This window comes from Mirounga leonina, unplaced genomic scaffold, assembly GCF_011800145.1.
Source record: "Mirounga leonina isolate KUSES-001 unplaced genomic scaffold, KU_Mleo_1.0 Mir_173, whole genome shotgun sequence".
In the NCBI taxonomy this organism is placed as follows: Eukaryota; Metazoa; Chordata; class Mammalia; order Carnivora; family Phocidae; genus Mirounga; species Mirounga leonina.
Window position 1 is genome coordinate 52,268,023 of NW_023270447.1, and position 22,276 is coordinate 52,290,298.

The window sequence follows — 22,276 nt, forward strand, 5'->3', positions numbered from 1 at the left end:
CTCAAGACCTTGTGTAAAACTGACAGGACTAGAGCCACTTTAAAACAGAGTTGGAGGGCGCCTGGGTGGCTCAGTTGGTTAAGTGACTGCCTTCGGCTCAGGTCATGATCCCAGGGTCCTGGGATCGAGTCCCGCATGGGGCTCCCTGCTCAGCGGGGAGCCTGCTTCTCCCTTTGACCCTCTCCCCTCTCGTGCTGTTTCTCTCTCGCTCACTCTCTAATAAATAAATAAATAAATATTTTTTAAAATTAAAAATAAAATAAATAAATAAAACAGAGTTGGAGCAGACATTGTAGAGAAACCACCTTACTTGCTTTTGTTTGAACTGGCTGAAACCTTCTGGACAAAATGGTAATTATGTTAAGCAATTGTTTGAGAAGTCACCAGGAGAACAGACACCCTGATTACAAGACTGATTGTTAGGGACTTTCTGGGGAAAAAGTCAACAGTTAATGTATAACCCAGAGTAATTTGGCTTGTAAACATAAACAGAAAACCTTTTTTCCCCTTTCATTCAACTCAGGTAATTGCTCCCTACCTCTTCCTCTAAAAACCTGTTGCTTTCACCCGACAAGTGGGAATCCTATTTGGGTATTTACTTGAATTTGTCCTCCCCACACTGCAATTCTTTAATCCCAAATAAATGCTCATTTGCCTCTCAAAAAAAAATCTATAACTATATTTGGTGACAAACATTAACCAGACTTATTGTGGTGATCATTTCACAATATATGCAAACATTGAATCATTATGTTGTATACCTGAAACTAATATAATTGTGTATGTCAATTATACCTCAATTAAAAAAAAAACCTAAATCAAACATAAAGACAGAAATAGGCAAAAGGATGGGAAAAGACATACTATTCTAATTCTATTCAACAGAAAGCTGAAATGCCTATGTCAATAACAGACAAAACAGATCTAAGATTAAGGAACACTACATGGGATAGAAGAGGGTTATCCCACTATGATGAAAGGGTCAATTTAAATGAAATGGACAAATTATTTAATGGGTATTATCAAAGCTCACTTAAAAAAAAATAATAACCTAAATAGTAATATATTTCCTGAAGAAACTGAACTACTGAACTTAAAAGGTTAAAAACCTTCCTTCCCATAAAGAAAACTCCAGACCTAGATGTGGTTTTTAATAATTTTCAAATAAAAGTTATCAAGGTATTTATCATTTACTAAAGAAAAAAATCTATTTTTCATGTGTCATAAATGTTAGGTACTCCCATTAGGGACTCACCTAATAATCTTATTTTGTATTCTTCTCCAGCTGCCACCCACCAATCCCGTTTTTCAAACTATCCCTTGAACATATTATCTTTTTTTTTTTTCTTAGTAGGCTCCGTGCCAAATATGGGGCATTGAATTCACAACCCTGAGATCAAGAGTCGTATGCTCTACCAACGAAACCAGCCAGGTGCCCCTGAACATACTGTATTATGTTCATTCCAATATCTATGACTTGGCTCACGATGTTTTCTCCCATACGTAGAAAGATCTCACCTTTCTGTATCTTTAATTATCTTTGTTTTATTATTATAATTATCCTTACTTATATAATAATTTCATGTAATTATTATCTCTTATTGTCTTTAAGATTCAACCTAACATTTCCCACTTCCTTTTTTTTTTTTTAAGATTTTATTTATTTATTTGGCAGAGAGAGATACAGCAAGAGAGGGAACACAAGCAGGGGGAGTGGGAGAGGGAGAAGCAAGCTTCCCGCCGAGCAGGGAGCCTGATGGGGGCTCAATTCCAGGACTCTGGGATCATGACCTGAGCCGAAGGCAGATGCTTAATGACTGAGCCACCCAGGTGCCCCAACATTTCCCACTTTCTTAAAAAGCTCTCTAAGGGAAAAAGGGAAATAGCTCTTATTGATTTGAATGCCTATTATGTGCCAGACACTTTCACCAATACTAACAGATACTATTACATGTATTTAATTTTATTTGATGTAGAGGTCCCTTAATGTTTGAACAGAGAGAACTAATCAGATTGACCTCATAAGTTAAATGATAGTATAATCTTAGATGAAGAGGCTAAAAGTTATCTTCAACTCATTTTCTAACAATGATTCTAGTTTTAGGGGAGGCTGGCTGGCTCAGTCAGAAGAGCATGGGACTCTTGATCTTGAGGTCATGAGTTCAAGTCCCATGTTGGGTATAGTGATTACTTCAATGAATAAAACTTAAAAAAAAAAAAATGGGCACCTGGGTGGTACAGACAGCTGAGCAACCGACTCCTGGTTTCAACTCAGGTCATGATCTCAGGGTCATGGGATCAAGCCCCATATCGGGCTCCTGGCTCAGTATAGAGTCTGCTTGAGATTCTCTCTCCCTCTCCCTTTGCCCCTGCCCCCCTCTAAAATAAATAAATCTTTTTAAACACACACACACAATGATTCTAGTTTTATATTGTACTGCCTTCTATAGAAAAATCTGTTTTTACCAGAGATCAATCCCTACATATTATTTTAAACAGTCATCAAGTATATAATTCAAGAAGCAATTCCCCTTGAAAAAAAATACATTTATATCAGAAATTGCCTACTTGCCACTAGAGAAACAAAACTAAAAAGTAGGAACCATTACTAAATGATTATTACTGAAATGAAGATTACTTTTAAAATGAAGAAAATGGATTAAACTAAAATAGAAATCTTTAAAATCATGTTGATAATCAAACCCAAAGGCTTTCAATCACTAAATTGCCAAAAATTGCTTTAAAAGTTGCTTGCAGGGCGCCTGGGTGGCTCAGATGGTTAAGCATCTGCCTTTGGCTCAGGTCATGATCCCAGAGTCCTGGGATCAAGTTCCGCATCGGGCTCCCTGCTCAGCGGGGAGCCTGCCTCCTCTCCCTTTGCCAATCTCTCTCTCTCTCTCTGTCACTTATGAATAAATAAAATCTTTAAAAAAAAAAAAAAAAGTCAGTTGGGGCACCTGGGTGGCTCAGTTGGTTAAGCGACTGCCTTCGGCTCAGGTCATGATCTTGGAGTCCCTGGATCGAGTCCCACATCGGGCTCCCTGCTCGGCAGGGAGTCTGCTTCTCCCTCTGACCCTCCCCCCTCTCATGTGCTCTCTCTCATTCTCTCTCTCTCAAATAAAAAAATAAAATCTTTAAAAAAAAAAGTTGCTTGCAATTGCTTTAAAACTGCTTTGAAAAGTTTTAAAAACTGAGGCGCCTGGCTGGCTCAGTCAGTGGGGCATGTGACTCTCGATCTTGGGTCGTGTATTCAAGCCCCATGTTGGGCCTAGAGCTTACTTTAAAAAAAAAAAAAGTTTTTAAAATTGCGTTTTTACAAACAGAATGTAAGACTATTCTAAAGGTGACATAAGCCCAAAACTCAATATCCATACATATAAAAAACAAATATCTATAACCTTCTGTTCTAGTAATATTCTTCATATAAAGACAACACTAGGGGTGCCTGGGTGGCAAAGTTGGCTGAGCATCTGTCTCTTGGTTTCAGCTCAGGTCATGATCTCAGGGTTGTGAGATCCAGCCCTGAGTCAGGCTCCATGCTCAGTGTGGAGTCTGCTTGGGATTCTCTCTCCCCCTCCCTCTGCCCCTCCTGTTCATGCTCTTTCTCCCTCTCTCAAATAAATAAATCTTAAAAAAAAAAAAAAGACAATACTAATACTCACCCCACTATTCCCTTTGCTTTTGTTTTGTTTTTTGTTTTGTTTTGTTTTGTTTTGCAGTTTCATTGTGGGGTTTCCTTTTATTTATCCTAATTTGGATTCACTGGGATTTTTCAATCTGCAGATAGTGTCCTTTGCCAGTTCAAGAAAATTAGTAGCCATTATCTCTTCAAATAATGCCTATGCTCTATAAAACAGCCAGAAAACAATTAACAAAATGGCAATAAGTCCATACCTATCAATAATTACTTTAAATGTAAATGAACTAAATTCTCCAATCAAGAGATAGAGTGGCTGAATGGATAAAAAAAACAAGACCCATCCATACGCTGCCTATAAGAGACTCACTTTCAGGTGTAAAGACACACAGATTAAAAGTAAAGGGATGGAAAAAGACATTCTATGCAAATGAAAACCAAAAGAAAGCTGAAGTTGCTATAGTTATATCAGATAAAACAGATTTTAAGACAAAGACTATAATAAGAGACAAAGGTCACTATAGAGGATAAACTAAAACCCACTTCTATTTGTTACACCTAAATTCAAATATTCAATCTAAAGAAAAACACTTCATTATTTTGGCTCTTCTCTACATTCACATGTTGATATACATATTAAAGTATAATTATGTTTGGTCTTATTATTTTAACTCAGGTTTAAAACCTCAAAACCAGGGGCACCTGGGTGGCTCAGTCGTTAAGAGTCTGCCTTCGGCTCAGGTCATGATCCCAGGGTCCTGGGATCAAGCCCTGCATTGGGCTCCCTGCTCCGCAGGAAGCCTGCTTCTCCCTCTCCCAATCCCCCTACTTGTGTTCCCTCTCTCGCTGTGTCCCTCTCTGTCAAATAAATAAATAAAATATTTTTTAAAAAAAGAAACCCTTAAAAAAATAAAAATTAAAAAAAAAAAAACCTCAAAACCAGTCATCCATGATAAAGGGGTCAATCCAACAAGATGACATAACATCTGTAATTATTCGTGCACCTAACACAGGAGCACCTAAATATATAAACCAAATGTCAACAGCCCTAACAGGAGAAACAGACAGCAATGCAATAATAGTATAGAAAACTTTAATACCCTACTTTCATCAATAGATAGATTATTCAGACAGAAAATCAATAAGGAAAGATTGGATCAGATGGACTTAACAGATATATACAGAACATTCCATCCAAAAGCAATAGAATATACATTCTTCTGTGGTACACATGGAACATTCTCCAGAATAAATGATGTGGTAGGCCACAAAACAAGTCTTAATAAATTTAAGAAGACTGAAATCATCAAGCACCTTTTCCAACCACAATGGTATAAAACTAGAAATCAACTACAAGAAGAAAGCTAGAAAATTCACAAATATGTGGAAATGAAACAACATGCTACTGAACAACCAATGGGTCAAAGAAATAAAAAAAAGAAATAAAAAAATATCTTAAGATGAATAAAAATGGAAATACAACATACCAAAATTTACAGGATGCAGCAAAAGCAGTTCTAAGAGGGAAGTTCATAATGATAAACTCCTACACTGAAAACAAGACCTCAATAAAAACCACACAAAAACAAACAAAACACCTCAAGGAACAAGAAAAAGACACCCAAACTAGACCCAAAGTTAGTAGAGAGAAGAAAATAACAAAGATCAGGTTGGAAGTAAATGAGAGAGTAAAAAGAAAACAGAAAAGATCAGTGAAACTCAAGGCTGGTTTTTAGAGAAGATAAACAAAATGTCCATGCCTTATTTTCTCTCTCACCACTTCTTCTCCATTAATTCAATTAAACATAATTATATCTTATCACACTATCCTCCATTTATCTTAACTTCCTGCCAATTTTTCATTTTTTCTAAAAGATAAGAATACTTTTTAGAGTGTATTCTAGATAATTTTTTTTTTAAGATTTTATTTATTTATTTGACAGAGAGAGATACAGCGAGAGAAGGAACACAAGCAGGGGGAGTGGGAGAGGGAGAAGCAGGCTTCCCGCCGAGCAGGGAGCCCGATGTGGGACTCGATCCCAGGACCCCAGGATCATGACCTGAGCCGAAGACAGATGCCCAACGACTGAGCCACCCAGGCGCCCCTAGATAATCAGTTTCACTAATTCTCTTTTTAGTTATGGGTAATCTGCTATCAAACCTATCTTCTGATTTCTTGATTTTAATTATTTTATTTTTCTTTTCTATAAACTATTTTTTTCATTCCTATAATGTCCCTTTTCACAGCTTCACTATGCCCTTGGGATATTTCCAAGCTTGTCTTTTATTTCTTCAAACATGGTAAGTGTGTCTAAATCTGTGTTCAATAAATCCAGTTTCTGAGGTCTTCAGAGATCACTTTTTACTGTGCCTTCTTTCTCCTGGTTCTCAATTATGGTGCCCTGTTTCTTTAAGGCCTGGTTATCTTTGACGGTGTGTCTTAGAAAGTTACTTGAAGAGTTCTCAAAGCCTCCAAAAGAAAACGCTTTCCTCCAAAAGCAAATTCACACTTGTGTCTGTTAAGTGCCTTCTGGAACCAATTTAGACTCAATTCAAGGTTTAAGGTTTCTTGGACTGCCCTGTAATAAGAATTTTGGTAGCAATCTCAATGAGGATTAGCTTCTGGTTTATTAATTATCAATGAAAGGTTTTTCTGGGGGATTTCTTTCCTTCTCTTTTTTCTCCCTTGTTCTGCTCAGTGCCAAGTCAACTCTCCTTGTAATCTCATGAAAGTGGGGAAAAGAGGATATAGGGGAGGAGGACAGTTTTTCTTTGGGTTCACCCTTACCCAAAGGATTTATCCCCACAGAGCCCCTATTTTATTGTGGGAAGTGGTTATTACACTTCTGATCATAGGAGGACCTGAATTTTGACTACTTTCCTCTTCATTTTAGGGGGCCATCAAAACTGAATCTCACAGCTTCCTGATGAAAAGGCATTCAAGGCAAAAGCAGCTTCAAATACTGATCTTAATTCTCTGGTATTCACCTGCAATTTCTCTTCTCTCTTTAACACTTCAATGCCTGTAGAATTTTTTGTTTATATTCTATTCAAATATTTTAGTTGTCATCAGGAGAACTGGTTCAAATACCCTGGCTTCCCACTACCAGAATCAGAAGTCCCATACTTTAGTAATCCTCTTCAATTTGTTAAATGGAATTAATTTTTGAATTAATTCCTCTCAAATTAAATAGGTAAGTCACCTCAAATTCAATTATTTGACTTCTCTGAACATCAGTTTCATCATTGACAATGTAAAGAAGCTAAACCAAATCATCTCTATGATTCTTTACTGTTCTAACATACCAGAACTTATGCATACATATGCAATGTCACTTTTCAGATTGTGAATTCTATCAGCTCATTTAGTAACTATGCCAAGTTACACTTTATGTTGCTTATTAACAGGTTCTATTCATAGTAGTCAAACGGGAAAAGTTTTCTCACAGTGTTATAACAACTCCAGAATAACAGTAAATAAGACTCACATTTCCTAAAATGGATCCCTTCTCCATCTTCTCAAATCCAAGAGCCAAGACACAATCTGCCATACCTTGAAAGAAAATGTAATTATTATGAAAAATTAAATTTTCAGACACCTAACAAAACCATTAAATACTTTAAGTAATTTATATAAAATGGAAAAAGATGCTATAATCCTACAAAATGTTTAATAAGCGAAAAATTAGGGAAAGTTCTTACATGATTCTATTTCTTTTAAAGATTTATTTATTTATTTGAGAAAAAGAGACAGAGAGCACGAGCTATGGGGAGGGGCAGCAGGAGAGAGAGAAGCAGACTTCCCACCCAGCAGGGAACTGGTATGGGGCTCAATCCCAGAACCCTGGGATCATGACCTGAGCTGAAGGCAGATGCCTAACCGACTGAGCCCCCCAGGTGCCCTACATGATTCTAGATAAGAGGAAAAATTAGGAAAGTATTGAATTCTTCTTTTGATTCCCAATATGCTAACAAAACTTTTTACTAATGTGGAAATATGATTCAGTGAAAAAGAAATATAAACAGCTAATTTTGAATTTTAAAACACTAAATAAAATTTAAAAAAATTTTTTAAAGGATCCTAATCAAAATCTTAATAGAATTATTTCTGGAGGGAGGGGATGCCTAAAAAAATGATGTTAAAGTTCAACTGAACATCAAAACAGGAATTACTAAAATTTTTCTTTAAAAAAAAAAGAATAAAAAAAAAAAAGAAAAGAAAGGGGTGCCTGGGTAGCTCAGTTGGTTAAGAATCTTGATCTCAGGAGAGAGGAAAGATGGCGGAGGAGTAGGGGACCCTATTTCAACTGGTCCCCAGAATTGAGCTGGATATCTACCAACCACTCTGAGCACCCATGAAACCAGCCTGAGATGTAAGAAGATTTGGATCTCTACAAACAGAATTTCGCAGGTGGTTGGTTTTGAGGTACGAAGCAGGGAGCCATGATTCCGCAGGCAGATATCGGAGGATAAACGGCAGCGCGAGGGAGCCTGGCCCTGGGGATCCTACACCACCAGTGAGTGACAGCCTCGAGCGCTGTGGACAGGCACAGACTCGCAGACTGGTAGTGGCGGGGAAAGGACTTTAGGGCAGCCCCCGGGTGGAAACCTGGAGCAGCGGGGTCGCGCCTGCGAACTGGGAGCGGCTGGCGGTTTTATAAGCACAAAGGGCAGGCAGGATGGAGCGCTGCAGAGGGGCGCACAACCCAGGACGCTGCAGTTTATAGCAGCACGGACAGAAACAGAGACAGTGTGGCCTGGAGAGCTCACTGAAGAACAGACTGCGGTCTCTCTGCTCTAAGGCAGAGGGTTGGAAACGGTCTCTTCTGCTCTGACTCGCGGAAGAGATGCGGAAAGCCACCAGGGAAAGCCACCAGAGAACAAAAGCCCCCAAAACTGATTCCCGCTGAGCCCAACCCCTGCCACAGGGGGGCAGGGCAACTCCGCCCAAACAGGGTTGCCTGAATAACAGCGTGGCAGACCCCTCCCACAGAAGACAGGCTGGGAAAACAAGAGGCCAGCAACCCTAAGGTCCCAAGAAAACTGGTGCATCTTGCTTGGGTTCTGATCAATAATTTGGACTCTATACACTCCCTCAAACACCCATCAACAGAATGACTAGGAGGAGGAGCCCCCAAAATAGAAAAGACTCAGAGATTATGCTGCAGATTTACAAATGGATGCAGATATAACCAAGATGTCAGAGATGGAATTCAGGCTAGCAATTGTGAAGACAATGGCTAGAATGGAGAAATCAATTAATGGCAACACAGAGTCTCTAAGGGCAGAAATGAAAGCTGAATTGGCAGAACTTAAAAATGCTATCAATGAGATCCAATCCAATATAGATAATCTAACAGCTAGGGTAACTGAGGCAGAAGAGCGAATAAGCGACCTGGAAGAGAATATAATAGATAAAAAGGGAAAAGAGGAGGCCAGGGAAAAACAACTCAGAATCCATGAAAATAGAATCAGAGAAATAAGTGACACCATGAAGCATTCCAATGTCAGAATAATTGGAATCCCGGAGGGAGTGGAGAAAGAGAGAGGACTAGAAGACGTATTTGAGCAAATCATAGCTGAGAACTTCCCTAATCTGGGGAATGAGACAAACATTCGCATCCTAGAGGCAGAGAGGACCCCTCCCAAGATCAAGGAAAACAGGCCAACACCCCGGCATGTAATAGTAAAACTTGCAAATCTTAGAACCAAGGAAACCATCTTAAGGGCAGTTAGGGGGAAGAGATTCCTTATGTACAGAGGGAGGAACATCAGAATAACGTCAGACCTATCCACAGAGACCTGGCAAACCAGAAAGGCCTGGCAAGACATATTCAGGGTACTAAATGAGAAGAACATGCAGCCAAGAATACTTTATCCTGCAATACTTTATCCACCCATTTAGAATGGATGGAGAGATGCAGAGCTTCCACGACCGGCAGAAACTGAAAGAATATGTGACCACTAAGCCGGCCCTGCAAGAAATATTAAGGGGGGCTCTATAAAAGGAGAAAGACCCCAAGAGTGATATACAACAGCAATTTACAGGGACAATCTATAAAAACAGCATCTTCACAGGCAACATGATGACAATTAATTCATATCTTTCAATAATCACTCTCAACGTGAATGGCCTAAATGCTCCCATAAAATGGCACAGGGTTGCAGATTGGATAAAAAGACAGGACCCATCCATATGCTGCCTACAAGAGACTCATTTTGAACCTAAAGATATATCCAGACTGAAAGTGAAGGGATGGAGATCCATATTCCATGCCAGCGGACCTCAAAAGAAAGCTGGGGTAGCAATTCTTATATCAAACAAATTCGATTTTAAGCTAAAGTCTGTAATTAGAGACACAGAAGGACACTATATCATTCTTAAAGGGTCTATCCAACAAGAAGATCTAACAATTGTAAATACCTATGCCCCCAACATGGGAGCAGCCATCTACATAAACCAACTGTTAACCAAAATAAAGAGTCATATTGATAACAATACGTTAATTGTAGGAGACCTCAATACTCCACTCTCAGCAATGGACAGATCATCTAAGCAGAAAATCAACAAGGAAACAAGAGCTTTGAATGATACATTGGACCAGATGGACCTCATAGATATTTACAGAACATTCCACCCTAAAACAACAGAATACTCATTCTTCTCGAGCGCACATGGAACTTTCTCCAGAATAGACCACATACTGGGTCACAAATCAGGTCTCAACCGATACCAAAAGATTGAGATTATTCCCTGCATATGCTCAGACCACAATGCTTTAAAACTGGAACTCAATCACAAGAAAAAATTTGGCAGAAATTCAAACACTTGGAAGCTAAAGACCACTCTGCTCAAGAATGTTTGGGTCAACCAGGAAATCAAAGAAGAACTTAAACAATTCATGGAAATCAATGAGAACGAAAACACGTCAGTCCAAAACCTATGGGATACTGCAAAGGCAGTCCTAAGGGGGAAATACATAGCCATCCAAGCCTCACTCAAAAAAATAGAAAAATCCGAATTCACCAACTAACTCTACACCTTAAAGAACTAGAGAAAAAGCAACAAATGATGCCTAAGCCATGCATTAGAAGAGAAATAATTAAAATTAAAGCAGAGATCAATGAATTAGAAACCAGAAACACAGTAGATCAGATCAACGAAACTAGAAGCTGGTTCTTTGAAAGAATTAATAAGATCAATAAACCACTGGCCAGATTTATCCAAAAGAAAAGAGAAAGGACCCAAATTAATAAATTATGAATGAAAGGGGAGAGATCACGACTAACACCAAGGAAATAGAAACAATTATTAGAAATTATTATCAACAACTATATGCCAATAAACTGAGCAATCTGGATGAAATGGAGGCCTTCCTGGAAACCTATAAGCTGCCAAGACTGAAACAGGAAGAAATTGACAACCTGAATAGCCCAATAACCAGTAACGAGATTGAAGCAGTGTTCAAAAACCTCCCAAAAAACAAGAGTCCAGGGCCTGATGGATTCCCTGGGGAATTCTACCAAACATTCAAAGAAGAAATAATACCTATTCTACTGAAGTTGTTTCAAAAAATAGAAACAGAAGGAAAACTTCCAAACTCATTCTATGAGGCCAACATTACCTTAATCCCCAAACCAGGCAAAGACCCCATCAAAAAGGAGAATTTCAGACCGATATCCCTGATGAATATGGATTCCAAAATCCTCAACAAAATCCTAGCTAATAGGATCCAACAAGACATTAAAAGGATCATCCACCACGACCAAGTGGGATTTATCCCCGGGATGCAAGGGTGGTTCAACGTTCGCAAATCAATGTGATAGAACACATTAATAAGAGGAGGGAGAAGAACCATATGGTCCTCTCAATTGATGCAGAAAAAGCATTTGACAAAATACAACATCCTTTACTGATTAAAACTCTTCAGAGTATAGGGATAGAGGGAACATTCCTCAAGTTCATAAAATCCATCTATGAAAAACCCACAGCAAATATCATCCTCAATGGGGAAAAGCTGAGAGCCATTCCCTTAAGATCAGGAACACGTCAAGGATGCCCACTCTCACCACTATTGTTCAACATAGTACTAGAAGTCCTAGCAACAGCAATCAGACAACAAAAAGAAAGAAAAGGTATTCAAATTGGTAAAGAAGAAGTCAAACTCTCTCTTTTCGCAGACGACACGATACTTTATGTGGAAAACCCAAAAGACTCCACCCCCAAATTACTAGAACTCATGCAGCAATTCAGTAATGTGGCAGGATACAAAGTCAATGCACAGAAATCAGTTGCTTTCTTATACACTAACAACGCAACTGTAGAAAGAGAAATTAGAGAAACGATTCCATTTACAATAGCACCAAAAACCATAAGATACCTTGGAATAAACCTAACTAAAGAGGTAAAGGATCTATACTCTAGGAACTACAAAACACTCATGAAAGAAATTGAAGAAGACACAAAAAGATGGAAAAATATTCCATGCTCATGGATCGGAAGAATAAACATTTTTAAAATGTCTATGCTACCCAGAGCAATCTACCCCTTCAATGCCATCCTGATCAAAATTCCAATGACATTTTTCCAAGTGCTGGAACAAACAATCCTAAAATTTGTATGGAATCAGAAAAGACCCTGAATCGCCAAGGAAATGTTGAAAAAGAAAAACAAAGCTGGGGCATCATGGTGCCCGATTTCAAGCTATATTACAAAGCTGTGATCACCAAGACAGCATGGTACTGGCACAAAAACAGACATACAGACGAATGGAACAGAATAGAGAACCCAGATATGGACGCTCAACTCTATGGTCAAATAATCTTTGACAAAGCAGGAAAAAACATGCAATGGAAAAAAGACAGTCTCTTCAATAAATGGTGCTGGGAAAATTGGACAGCCACATGCAGAAGAATGAAACTTGACCATTCTCTCACACCATTCACAAAGATAAACTCAAAGTGGATGAAAGACCTCAATGCGAGACAGGAGTCCATCAAAATCCTAGAGGAGAACATAGGCAGTAATCTCTTTGACATCAGCCACAGCAACTTCTTTCAAGATACATCTCCAAAAGCTGGTGAAACAAAAGCAAAAATGAACTTTTGGGACTTCATCAAGATAAAAATCTTCTGCACAGCAAAGGAAACAGTCAACAAAACAAAGAGGCAACCCACAGAATGGGAGAAGATATTTGCAAATGACACTACAGATAAAGGGCTGGTATCCAAGATCTATAAAGAACTTCTCAAACTCAACACCCAAAAAACAAATAATCAAGTCAAAAAGTGGGCAGAAGATATGAAAAGACACTTCTCTGAAGAAGACATACAAATGGCTAACAGACACATGAAAAAATGTTCATCATCATTAGCCATCAGGGAAATCCAAATCAAAACCACATTGAGATACCACCTTACACCAGTTAGAATGGCAAAAATGGACAGGGAAAGAAACAACAAATGTTGGAGAGGTTGTAGAGAAAGGGGAACTCTCTTACACTGTTGGTGGGAATGCAAGTTGGGTACAGCCACTTTGGAAAACAGTGTGGAGGTTCCTCAAAAATTTAAAAATAGAGTTACCCTATAACCCAGCAATTGCACTCCTGGGTATTTACCCCAAAGACACAGATGTAGTGAAAAGAAGGGCCATATGCACCCCAATGTTCATAGCAGCAATGTCCGCAATAGCCAAACTGTGGAAAGAGCCGAGATGCCCTTCAACAGATGAATGGGTAAAGAAGATGTGGTCCATATATACAACGGAATATTACCCAGCCATCAGAAAGGATGAATACCCAACTTTTACATCAACATGCTTCTCCCTCTCCCTCTGCGCTCCACCTGCTTGTGCTCCCTCATTCTCTCTGTCAAATAATAAAATCTTTAAAAAATAATAAAATAAAATAAAACTAGATAGTGGTGATGGTTCGTAAAATCTGCAATTCTACTAAAAAAGACTGAATTGTATAGTTTCAAAAGATGAATTTTTGGTACATAAATTAGATCTCAATACAGTATAAAGCAATCCCTCTGATGGTCCTGTGGAGAACTGATAAAAGAGGAGAGCAATAACGCCATACCTCTTTCAGTACACTAGACAAATAAGCGATCCTTACCACCCTGAATCAGCTGCCGGGCCATAAACAAAGCAGTAGAACCAGTAGCACAGTTATTGTTGACATTTATTATAGGAATTCCAGTCAGTCCCAAACTGTGATAGATAGACCTCTGCCCGCAGGTAGAGTCACCTGTATAGAAAAAGAAACAAAAACTATAATATCTGCAACATGAGAATTTATGAAGCTGCAATGCAACATGATACCACATTATGGGTTTTTTTTTTTTTCAGTATTGTGCCTTTGTGCATATAACACAGGCACAACAATAAACTTTTTTTTTTTTTAAGATTTTATTTATTTATTTGACAGAGAGAGACACAGCGAGAGAGGGAACACCAGCAGGGGGAGGGGGAGAGGGAGAGGCGGACTCCCTGCTGAGCAGGGAGCCCGATGTGGGACTCGATCCCAGGACCCTGGGATCATGACCTGAGCCGAAGGCAGTCGCTTAACCGACTGAGCCACCCAGGCGCCCAACAATAAACTATTGACATCTTATTCAGAAACAGTTTTTGCATTAAGCATTATTTACACTCCAAATATGAAAAATCCTCAAAACACAGTATATGTGTACTTTCTTTACATGTCACAGACATAGAGGAGAGTAATGACCAAGTAATAGCAAACAATTCAACCTGTCTAGGACTCCATGATAAAAAAGGAAGCAATGTTTCATTTCTACTTCAGATATAAATCTTTAAAACTACATCAATTGATTAAAAGGCTGTGGTTTTCTCTTCATATAAAGGTTCTACAACTTCAAAAAGTTTAAAAGATCCTGTATGGCAGGGTGTTCCAGAAAAACAGTGATCCAAGCTGAATATACATTTGACTCCCTTTCCCAAGTAACACAATCATCAAGGCAGGACATGTTGGAGCAATCTGATGGGAACATGTGAAGGGACAGACTCTCCAGAAGTCTTCAGGGAAAACAGCAAGGTTCAGGACCTTCTTTTCAATAAATACATTGTGCATCTCTTTGACCTAGTAAATTTCCCTTTGAGGATGCTCTTGATATCTTGAAATCTCAAAAAAAATAAATAAACACAGATAAACACAAAGATTCATCTACAGTAATGCTTACTATAGCCTTTTATGGTAACTAGAAATTAGAAATAATTAAAAACGTCCAATAAATAAATAAATAAAATGTCCAAGAACAGGATATCATTACAATATCCCCAAGACTAGAAAAGCATGCAGTCATGAAAAATGGTGTAAAAAGACCGGGGACATTCTAAATGTCATTTAAAAGGCGATGGATTATATGATATATCTATTCAATGGAATTTTATGTTATCATTTAAAAAAAAGACCAAGGAAGCTCTTAATGATATAATTTGGAACAGTAGCCAAGAACTACTAAGTAAAAAAAATAAAAAAATCAAGCTACAAAACAGTGAGTTTATTATGCTACCAAGTGTGTAACAAAAGAAAAGGGACAAGGGAACTTACACACTCACACATACTTGGATATGGACAAATCACCTCTGCAAAGATACACTAGAAATTAGTGAAATTGGCTTTCTAAGGGAAGGGAACCATGAGACAGGGAGACAGGAATAAGAGTGAGACTCTCCATCATATAATCACCCACCTTTGGTATTTTTGTACCATGTACATATTTTATCTATTCCAGAAAAAAAAAAAAAAACTTAATTGAAAAAATGTTAATGGTACTATAAAAGAAGACTTTTTTTTTAATCTTTTTTTTTTAAGATTTTATGTATTTATTTTGACAGAGAGACAGAGAGAGAGGGAACACAAGCAGGGGGAGTGGGAGAGGGTGAAGCAGGCTTCCCACTGAGCAGAGAGCCCATCGTGGGGCTCGATCCCAGAACCCTGGGATCATGACCTGAGCCGAAGGCAGACGCTTAACGACTGAGCCACCCAGGAGCCCTAAAAGAAGATTTAATGGGGAATATGAACTATACTAAAATGAGAAAAGTAGGTTACCAAAAAGTACCAGGATCCTTCTTTTTTTTTTTTTAAGTTTTATTTATTTAAGTAATCTCTACACCCAACATGGGGGTCAAACTCACGACCCAGAGATCAAGAGTCGCATGCTCTTCCAACTGAGCCAGCCAGGCACCCCAGGACCTTGTTTTATTTAAGAGAAAATTCTATGTGCATGCAGACTCACATGCATTCATATTCACTGAAGGATAACATCAAAAAATTAACGGTAATAACTTCGGGACTGGACAATAGGGTTACAGGTGACTTTTTTCTTGTTTTTCTGTGTTTCCTTATTTCTTTCTTTTTTTTACAATTAGTCTATACTCTTTTCCTAGTTAGGAAAAAGTTTAATGAAAAATTTTTATTGGGGGTGCCTGGGTGGCTCAGTGGTTGAGCGTCTACCTTTGGCTCAGGTCATGATCCTGGAGTCCTGGGATAGAGCCCTGCAATGGGCTCCCTGCTCAGTGGGGAGCCTGCTTCTCCCTCTCCTGCTCCCCCTGCTTGTCCGCTCTCTCTCTCTCTGTCAAACAAATAAATAAAATCTTTTAAAAAATGTATTGGATACAAAAAAGTCAACGAATACAAATTTTAAGATAACAACAAAAATTTATCTTCTGAATAGTAATTATCTTTACATGGTAGAACTATGCGTAATTTTTTCTTTTTTAAAGATAAACAATGCTTTTTAATTTATCTCCTGTTTTGGCAATAAACAATGGCAAAAAACATACGTTAAACTAGGCTGACACATAAGGGAAATCTAGGAATGGTGGAAATAAGTCTGAATTCTGAGTTTGGAGGGTTAAAATTCACAAATGCCTCTGTATTGTTTATGAAGTTGCTGCTAGATTAGGTGAAACATTTTTAAAATATATAGTTTACCACATACCATAAACGTAGCCAATACATGCCTGTTCCACTACTGAATAAGGGATCTGTGCATCAGCTAAAGCCTTCTGGCCTATAAAAACAAAAGGGTTTTATCAAAGAGTGCTTTGAGTATTTGCTTTAGGTGGGTCAAAATTAAGTTTAGAGTTTTCCCAGAGTAGATCTGCCTCTAAATAGTCTATGCTCAATTCAAATGACAAATCCTTCATCAATTCATCTCAGATCTCTCCATTCAGAAGTAACTGTTTCTTCCACTAAGCTACTACTTTTTTCACACCTCCTTTTTGATACTTAACATTTTCTGTTCTAACTGTATACCTAACTATAAATATATTAAATCCCAAAGTCTTAAAGCTCCTTAACCTCAAGGTCCTTACTCATCTCTGTGGCTCCACTGCACATCTAAAGGACAAAATTGGAAAGAATATCATTATTGTGGGGGGGAAGGGGAGACTCCCACAGAGTCCTTTGATGTCCCAGCAAACACTTGGACAGTACATAAAATCACAGGCCACTGTTTGCCCCGGTTATCTAGCTAAGAATGCCCAAGCTCTTCTCCCTTTGTCCTTCCTAATGAATCACTAGGCAATTGTCTGTATAGGTCCTTCTCCCTTGACTCAGCTGACACAATAAGTCCAGTGTTCAAAGATCTAAATTTTCTATATTACCTGCTTCTTTTGCCAAGTCAGGGTAGTCTCTTGCATTCTCAAGTCCAGGCTTCATGAACTAGAAATGCAGAAGGAGATAATAAATAGAAGCAAATATAGTTAGATTTTTCTCACAACAGAGCACTGCAAAAATTCATTTATCAATTAATTTAAACAAAAACATACTGAGTACCTAACATGCTCCTAGACTCTGATAATAAATAATATACAGTCGTTGCCCTTGGGGAGCTTCCAGTCCAATGGAAAACAGACAATTATACTATAGTGTCCTTAAGTACAGAATAATTTGGGAAAGAAAACTACCTAGCCTCAGAACGAGGACTAGAAAGGCTTCCCAGAGGAACTGACATTTAAATTAAGTCTTTAAGAATGAGTAGGAGTTAGCCAAGTGATAGAAAAAAAATTCTAGGGCAAAGACCTAGAAGCGAGAGAATATGGCTCAATCTAGGTACTGTGAGCAATTTTATGCTGCAGAAGCTGAAGCACAAATTGGATTCGGCAAGTGACAGGGACAGAAAAGTAACTTAGGACCAAATGATAGTAACTACTAACGCTTATTGGGCACTTACTGTGTTCTGCATTATGCTAAGCACTTCTCATGTTTTAATTTACTTAATCCTCACAATAATCCTAAAAGGTAGGTACTATTATTACCATCACTTTACAACAAGAAAGGGTACAGAGAGATTAAGTAATCTGCCCAAGGACACGTAGCTAATTAAGTAGTGAAGCTGAAATTTCAGACAGTCTGGTTCTAGAGCTAACTCAAAAGGGAACCTATATGCTTTCCTATGATGTCTGGGCTTTATTCTAAAAACGATGGATTTTTCTTTTTTTTTTTTAAGAGACTGGGGATGCCTGGGTGGCTCAGTCGGTTAAGCATCTGCCTTCAGCTTGGGTCATTATCCCAGAGTCCCAGGATTGAGCCCCACATCGGACTCCCTGCTCGGGCTCCCCGCTCTCTCTGAAGTGGAGATCCTGCTTCTTCCTCTGCCTCTGCACCTCACCCTGCTCGCTCTCTCTCTCTCTCGCTCACTCTCTCTCCCTCTCAAATAAATAAATAAATAATCTTTAAAAAAAAGAGAGCGAGAGACAGGGAAAAAAATGAGATACTGCTACCCCCCATTAGAATGATCAAAATCCAAACACTGACAATACCCAATGTTTACAAGGATGTGGAGCAACAGGAAGTCTCATTCATTGCTGGTGGCAATGCAAAATGGTACAGCCACTTTGGAAGACAGTTTGGCAGTTTCTTATAAAACTAAACATCCTCGGGTGCCTAGGTGGCTCAGTTGTTAAGCGTCTGCCTTCGGCTCAGGTCATGACCCCAAAGCTCTGGAATCAAGTCCCACGTCAGGCTCCCTGCTCCCCACTTGCGCACACTCTCTCTCTCAAATAAATAAAATCTTAAAAAAAAACAAAAACAAAAACTAAACATCCTCTTAACATATGATCCAGCAATTGTGCTCCTTGGTATTTATGCAAATGATTTGAAAACTTATGTCCACACAAAAACCCACACAGGGATATTTATAGTAATTTTAAATAATTGCCAAAACTTGTAAGTAACCAAAATGTCTTCAGTAGGTGAATAAACTGTGGTAATACAAACAACGGAATATTATATTATTCAGCCCCAAAAAGATATGAGCTATCACGCCGTGAAAAGACATGGAGGAATTTTAAATTCATGTTACTAAGTGAAGAGGCTAATCTGAAAAGCCTACATACTGTATGATTCCAACTATATGACATTCTGAAAAAGGCAAAACTATGGAGACAGTAAAAAGATCAGTGGTTGTCAGGGGTTGAGGAAAGGGATGAATAGGCAGAGCACAGAGGATTTTTAGCGCAGTGAAACAATTCCATATGATACTATAGTGGATACATGTCATTATACACTTGTCCAAACCTAGAATATTGAACACGGAGAGTGAACCCATCTTGAGTGATAATGATATGTCAGTGTAGGTTCATTGATTATAACAAATGCCCCACTGTGGTGCAGATTACGGATGGTGAATGAGGCTGGGCATGTGTGGGGGCAGGGAGCATATGTGAACTCTACTTTCTGCTCAATTTTGCTGTAACCTAAAACCTAAAACTACTTTGAAAAATAAAGCCCTATTTTTAAAAAAAGAGACTGGGGGGTACCTGGGTGGCTCAATCAGTTAGGCATCTGCCTTCCACTCAGGTCATGATCCCAGGGTACTGGGACGGAGTCCTGCATCAAGCTCCCTGCTCAGTGGGGAGTCTGCCTCCCCCTCTACCCCTCCCCCACCACTCATGCTCTCTTCTGTGTGTGTGCGCGTGCGCGCACGCACACTCTCCCTCTCTCTCAAATAAATAAACAAAATCTTTTAAAAAAGAGAGAGAGAGACTGGGATGAAAAGACCTGCATTTTAGATCATTTCAGATGCAATGTGGAGAATGAATGAAGAAATAGGCTGGAGGCAGTGAGAAGGCAGACGGTTAACGACTGAGCCACCCAGGTGCCCCTAAATATTCTTATACTATTACTTCTTTAACAATTTAAGAAATTATACCACAATCTCCAATACGGGCCAATAAGGATTAGGTCTTTTAGGCCCCTCACATATACATTTAGACTTCCCCCAATCCACTTATACAACTGAATAAATAATTTTTTACTAAATCAGTACTCAGTGTTTACCTTATTAAGTAAATATGTCTCAACACTGGGCCAAGTTGTGTGCTATAACTACACTTCCTTTATGGTACAATTTTTTTTTCCTAGAGTTATCAACTGCCTCATTCTTAAAAGTTTTTAACCTGGTGCCTCAAAAATTTAAAAATAGAGCTACCCTATAACCCAGCAATTGCACTCCTGGGTATTTACCCCAAAGACATAGATGTAGTGAAAAGAAGGGCCATGTGCACCCCAATGTTCATAGCAGCAATGTCCGCAATAGCCAAACTGTGGAAAGAGCCGAGATGCCCTTCAACAGATGAATGGATAAAGAAGATGTGGTCCATATATACAATGGAATATTACTCAGCCATCAGAAAGGATGAATACTCAACTTTTACATCAACATGGATGGGACTGAAGGAGCTTATGCTAAGTGAAATAAGTCAAGCAGAGAAGGTCAATTATCATATGGTTTCACTTATTTGTGGAATGTAAAGAATAGCATGGAGGACACTAGGAGAAAAAAGGGAAAAATGAGGTGGGGGGAATTGGAGGGAGAGATGAACCATGAGAGACTATGGACTCTGAGAAACAAACAGGGTTTTAGAGGGGAGTGGGGAGGGGGGATTGGTTAGCCCAGTGATGGGTATTAAGGAGGGCACATACGGCATGGAGCACTGGGTGTTATATGAAAACAATGGATCGTGGATCACCACATCAAAAACTAATGATGTCGGGGCGCCTGGGTGGCTCAGTTGGTTAAGCGACTGCCTTCGGCTCAGGTCATGATCCTGGAGTCCCTGGATCGAGTCCCGCATCGGGCTCCCTGCTCGGCGGGGAGTCTGCTTCTCCCTCTGACCCTCCCCCTCTCTCATGTACTCGCTCTCTATCATTCTCTCTCTCTCAAATAAATAAATAAAAAATCTTTAAAAAAAAAAAAAACCTAATGATGTCTTGTATGGTGACTAACATAACATAATAAAATTAAAAAAAAAAAAGTTTTAACCTTTTGGGGGTACCTGGCTGGCTCAGTCAATAGAGCATGTGACTCTTGATCTTGGGATTGTGAGTTCAAGCTCCACGCTGGGTGTAGAGATCACTTAAAAATAAATAAATAAGGGCACCTGGGCGGCTCAGTTGTTACGCGACTGCCTTCGTTCGGCTCAGGTCATGATCCCAGCGTCCTGGCATCGAGCCCCACATGGGGCTCCCTCCTCAGCGGGAAGCCTGCTTCTCCCTCTCCCACTCCCCCTGCTTGTGTTCCCTCTCTTGCTGTCTCTCTCTCTCTCTGTCAAATAAATAAATAAAATCTTTAATAATAATAATAATAAAAGTTTTAAGGCTGCCTGGGTGGCTCAGTTGGTTAAGCATCTGACTTCAGCTCAGGTCATGATCTCAGGGTCCTGGGATTAAGCCCTGCCTAGGGTCCTAGGATTGAGCCCTGCATCAGGTTCCCAGCTCAGCTTCCCCTCTCCCTCTCCCTCTGCCCCTCCCCCTGCTCATCCACTGTCTGTCTCTGTCTCTCTCTCTCTCAAATGAGTAAATAAAATCTAAAAATAAATAAATAAATAAAAATAAATAAATTAGGCATCAGCTCTTTCTGCCCACGGTTCTTGTCCCCGTGCTTTAATAAAACAACCATTTTGCACCAATAAATAAATAGATAAGTAAATAAACAAATAAATGGAACTTCAAAAAATAAAAATAAAGTTTTAGCTTTGTTTAAAGTTTTTATTTAAATAATAAAAGTAAATATATATATTATCTTAATGAATTATTGTAAGGCAAACACTCTTGCCACCACTGACAAAGATTCTCTTCTCCCCTTCTACTCTAGCCAGGCTTCTCTGAGAGCTAAGCCTCCGCCTTGGCCTATAAAGACTTAAACACTAACACAGTTTCTAATAGCTCAAGTCCACATTCCTAGGATGACCCTAGCCCTACTTAAAGTGCCTTCAGGCTACCAAAAACAAGTTACTATTTGTTCCCACAAACACCAGAAGATAAGGTCCCTGTTTCCAACTCCCTGTGGCAAAGTAGGAGCCTAAGTTTGGATAAATGCCAGTTAGCAAACCCAGATGGCTTTCACATGGACCTAGCCCCTCTTCCCACTTTTTTAAGTTTTCACTTCCCTAACGCTACTGCGCCCCAGCTCACTCCCTATTCCCTCATTTTCCCTTTAAAACACCCAGTCACCTCCGTATAAATCAAAATTCAGTTGAGTTCACACTGGACTTTTCCCTCTATTCCCAATAATATATTACTGATGAAAACTTTCCTAATTACCTAATGTAACGTAATCCCTACCTAGTGTGTACCATTCCTTATCTTTGATACCACCACCCACACA

At 39.0% G+C, this 22,276-nt stretch overlaps 1 protein-coding gene across 3 annotated transcripts in view; it reads right to left on the bottom strand.

Moving 5' to 3' along the window:
- Nucleotides 1-22,276, bottom strand: part of SCP2 (sterol carrier protein 2) — a 106,052-nt gene that overhangs the window by 80,423 nt on the left and 3,353 nt on the right. For all 3 annotated transcript variants that reach the window (XM_035018530.1, XM_035018532.1, XM_035018531.1), the window contains exons 2-5: nt 17,271-17,328; nt 16,604-16,675; nt 13,756-13,887; nt 7,126-7,190 (exon numbers count right to left, since the gene is read on the bottom strand). In XM_035018530.1, coding sequence (XP_034874421.1) covers nt 7,126-7,190; nt 13,756-13,887; nt 16,604-16,675; nt 17,271-17,328 — 327 coding nt within the window. The remainder of the gene's footprint in view (nt 1-7,125; nt 7,191-13,755; nt 13,888-16,603; nt 16,676-17,270; nt 17,329-22,276) is intronic.